The 4,970-nt window shown below is 34.2% G+C and overlaps 1 protein-coding gene across 1 annotated transcript; it reads left to right on the top strand.

Moving 5' to 3' along the window:
• Positions 1-1,590: 1,590 nt before the first annotated feature.
• Positions 1,591-2,951, top strand: LOC127832238 (uncharacterized). Its single transcript, XM_052357544.1, has one exon. The coding sequence runs from the start codon at positions 1,865-1,867 to the stop codon at positions 2,831-2,833; it is 969 nt and encodes a 322-aa protein (XP_052213504.1). The 5' UTR covers positions 1,591-1,864; the 3' UTR covers positions 2,834-2,951.
• The last annotated feature ends 2,019 nt before the right edge of the window (positions 2,952-4,970 follow it).

Genomic DNA, 4,970 nt, shown 5'->3' with positions numbered 1-4,970 from the left:
AAGTACGCCTCTCATTATTTCAAAATAAGCCTTATCTATACCATTGGATATGGGGCTAGTTGACGAGAGCAAATTCTAACCATAACCAATCAACCACCGTGAAATTAGTCTTTCACTACGTCTAACGCGATTTCTGCCTAAATCACAGTCCCACCGTGGACAATTTATCGTCAGCGTGGACAATCACCGCGGTCTGAGCGTTGACCCATCGTGAAATATCGCGGTGACAGTGGTGAGCAGCGTGGACGTTATCGGGAATTTATCTCACGGTGGACCACCGCGGCCACGGTGGTTCGCGGTGATTACAGGTAAATGTATAGTTTCTGCATGAAGTTTTACTTAATGTTTATTTATTGTTTTTGTTATCATTCCGAAAATGCTTTCTCGTTTGTGTACACAAAGCTTGCCAATAATTACAGATAAACATATTTAATGTACATGTAGTTTGATATTAGACTATTTTAGTGATTTTCTGTTTCTAATGTTACATGTATTGATTCGTATATACATTTGAGTTTTTGGCAGTAAGTATTCACTTCAGTGATATTTTAATGAACACAATCCAGTTTTTATGTTGGCGAGTGACTATGAATATTCCTGTTTTTTAATATAAAGTAACAAGTTAATATTTGTTGTGATTGTAATAGAAAATACAGTCAGAAGTGAGACAAGGCGAGCACATGCCATCTGTACAGTTCTGTTATGTGTAAATGGATGTGAACATCAAATTCTCCATCTTTTATTAGATATTGTAAAAGGATGTAGATATCAAATTTTATATCATTTAAAAAACAACCAGTGTATTCGTATTTTAATACGGGAAATGAAAATTCAAAATATAAACATGATTTAAAAACTCATATTTGTAATATCATGTATTTTAATAATTGTTTATGATATATGTAATACAAATCTCGTCAGCGTTGTTATTACATCATTATATTTCGAAACATATTCTTGGTCGTACCTGTACGGAAACGTATATGGTACACCCCAATAATGTGGTCATGCCGGAATAATTTATATCGATTTACTGTGAAATAACATGGTATGTCGACATAGTTTTGTAGCTTTTCCCACCTTAATTTTACTCGTCATAACGACAACAAGTTGAAGTCTCGACGTAAATATTGCCGGCTTTTCCCGAAAATATATTTGGTCGACATGATCTAAGTCGACAAATCTATATAACTTATGGCGTCATGCTCTTGTGAATATGACTTGCCATCATAGTTTTAGTCGACACGATGAGTTATTTTTTACGCCATGACACCTTTTTCATATCATGTCGTCGTAAAATTTTGACATCATCACATTATTGCAACATTGGCTCATGACTTCCGGCGTCGAACAGATTTTTAGTTTCTGGTATATTCTTTTGAAACACGCAAGACCTCAGACAGTCCATTTTTACAGCAGGAGTGCTTGGTATAAAGGTAAAAATAGCATACACTGTTTGCAAACAATGAATATTAATGTGTTCGTTGAGTTTTATGAGCATTTAGAGAGCTCAAATCTCGATTGATTCATTAAGATATTTTTCTTTAACGAATACATGCAAAACGTGTGTTTAACGACTCATAACTTTTTTATATTGCAGATTTGTGTCTTTGTGGCACTGATATATGTTGACTATTCGTTAGCTGTACTTTCAAATCAAGAATGGGATGTTTGGATTTCGCGATATCACAAACAGGGCTATACGCGTCTGGATATATGTGGATTGTTGCTTTTTCTACACAACACTACTCTCAGTTTGAGTCAACTGAAATGGATACTGCGAAGGTTAGGGCTCAAAAGACGCAACGCGTCGTCTCCTCTTCTAGACGTTATACGAGCGATTCACTCATTATATAAAAGAGGGATGGTTGTATGTGGTTATAAAACTATATGGAAACTGGTCAACACAACCACAAATGTCAAAGTAACCCAAGAAACAACATGGTGTGTATTGAAGGTAATTGATCCTGAGGGTGTTGCTCTCAGATCTGCACATCGCCTGCGACGCAGAGTCTATACCAATAAAGGTCCTAATTTTACTATACACATTGATGGGTATGATAAGCTAAAGCCTTTTGGAATTGCTATACACGGGACGGTTGATGGATTTTCCAGATGCATATTATGGCTGGAGGCATGTTATTCGAATAATGACCCTCGAATTATCGCGGGATTCTTTGTTTACTTTGTGAAACGGATTGGTCGCGTTCCACGTCTTGTTCGTGGCGATGCAGGGACAGAAAACGTTTGGGTACGGGCTATGCAGATAGCGTTTGGGTTTAATGACAGGGATAACATGTCTGGAATGAACAGTTACATCACTGGGAGATCCACTGGCAATCAAAGAATTGAACGTTTGTGGGTAAATTTAAGAATGCGTTTTACTGTGTTTTGGAGAAACTATTTTAAGGATATGATAGACAGCGGCTTGCTTCGGATTGATGGTCCTGTGCATTTAGAATGCCTTGGATTCTGTTTCATACCATTAATACAACGCGATCTGAACTCTTTCAACCATCTATGGAATTCTCATCGGATTCGGCAGCAAAAAAATATGGAAGCACCAAATGGGATACCGATAGTAAGTTACTACCAGCCTGAGGCGTATGGAACCCGAGGTTTTTCATTTCGGCTTCTTTGCGAATTGGAAACCATTGATCGTATTCAAGAGAGATACTTTGTAAAGAAACCACACTTTGGATGTAAAGATGACTTCATACCCGTCCTAGAACATTTGTGTGAAATGCGGCGGGAGCAACTGTCAATTCCTGAATCGATTGAACGTGCGACTTCTTTGTTCTTGGCCTTGACTGAAATATTGGATGGTTCTTAATTACATATGCAAAAATATATGCTTAAAAAGTGGTTATATTTTGCAAATTTAATCGTTAAGTTAGTTTAGTTCAAGTAAGTTTCGTTTCGAGTTTTATTTACAATGTGTCGATAAGCAACACCAAATTGATATTCTTGTTATTGGAATTTATCATGAAGTAGTTAAACGTTTTGTTGTTGTTTTTTGCTTAAATAAATTATCTCATATTGTTGTACACATTTACAGACATTGCAAACTTGGCAAAACAGATTAATCATGTTTATCATTTCATTGTTAGATTGCAAAAGAATGAATATAGTAATGTATATAGTACATGTTTAAAATAAATATTCATACTGCAATTCGATCTCTATTTTTTGAATGGTCGAATAATTCGTTTTTGAGGAAATAGAAAATTATTCAAATGTGACACAAAATTGGGCTATTTGTTGATCAATTTTAGGGCTGGTTAATGTGATCGGTCTTTCTTCGTCGTCCGTCAACATTTTCACTAAAGCTAAAATCACCTACTCAGCTGTGTCAATAATACCAAAACATGCACAGTTCTCAAAGCTAGTAAGGTTGCAGTTTGCTTTTATTTCCATATTATGTCCACATCGCACATTATTTATCAAAATATTTTCAAAAATTTGAAATATTTGTTTACGAGTCGGTATAGTTTTATATGAGTGGTGATACACGTACCATTTGACTAGATCGGTCTGAGTTGAGTATATATATATATATATATATATATATATATATATATATATATATATATATATATATATATATATATATATATATATATATATATATATATATATATATATATATATATATATATATTCAACCGGATTATTAATGTGTTATTGAAACTAGTGCCCTATATATGTTTTACTTGGGTACATTATTCTGATTGGCTTAAGTATATCATTTGACTGGGCTTTAATATTCAATGGAGCGAGTTGCCTTCACGAAGCGCACGAGGAAATCGAGCGGTGGGCTACTTGGATTAATTATGCCATGTGCGACATGTAGACAGTCGAAACTGCGTTTTGGAAAAGGAGGCGCTTACTAAATTCATGCACGAATAAATCCCAAATTATATTGTCTTTTAGCCAAACCATTAAAAACATATGCACATGCAGACTGATATTGTAATTACATGTATAAGAATCTAAACGCTCTTTTTTCTGCTTCATCGATGTTAGTAGATTTGTTTTGGTATTCAATTCGGCTTTATGCAAATTAGTTTCTCACAAAAAACATGCACATGCTCAACTACATACAACTAAACATCTTACATTTAAAAGACCGGAAAGCGCGTTCAAGATAACACTTAAATAGCTGCAGTGAAGTATCAAGCAGATACTATAATGGTGAGCATTACAATCCGATTCAATAAAAACTTTATTCAGATTTAACAAAAGTTGAGCTTCAAATCTTCGCATAAAAGCTGATAATTTAAATTATAAATCTCTTATTCTAATTATCAAATTTAAAAAGATGAATTATAAAACAACATAACCGCTAACGAATTTCAAACTGTTCTTCAGTATTTATTCAGAATAAGTAAGACAAATGCAAACACAGTAAAGGACATATTACTTTCTGAAATGGTCAGAAGTGGGTGGGGTAGTGTAATTGCTTATGCTTACTTCTACAGTAGTGTAGGTTTCAGCTGGTGTCAATGGATTTATGAACAAACAAAAAAAGAAAATAAGGACTAACAACGCCCAAGAAGAAAGTGGTTTATAAGGTGAAAACATGTGATTATTTACTCTTTTTGAAAGATTTCATTAGAACTGGTTCATGTATCACTTAAGTATATGTTATTTTAGTTCTGCATATTGTTCCAAACTTAATATAGAATGCTAATATGAGGAATTATTATTTGACATTACTCCAACCACTTCTGACTATTTCAGAAAGTGATATCTACTTAAACAACAAAACAAGTAACACAAACAAGAGAGCAAAGAGGCCCTAGGTCGTTCACCTGATGAAATGAGATCAAAAGAAAAACGAGTTAAACTTAAATAATTCAGAACATTTATATGACAAAGGCTGACTTCAATTCAAGGTTAAGGTCTTCCAAAGTATTTAATATAAGCATATATAGAAAATTACCAGACCCCCTGGTAGACATGGTTTT

The sequence above is a fragment of the Dreissena polymorpha genome, chromosome 5 (genome assembly GCF_020536995.1).
Source record: "Dreissena polymorpha isolate Duluth1 chromosome 5, UMN_Dpol_1.0, whole genome shotgun sequence".
Lineage (NCBI taxonomy): Eukaryota > Metazoa > Mollusca > Bivalvia > Myida > Dreissenidae > Dreissena > Dreissena polymorpha.
This window is presented reverse-complemented; position numbering and strand designations above follow the sequence as displayed.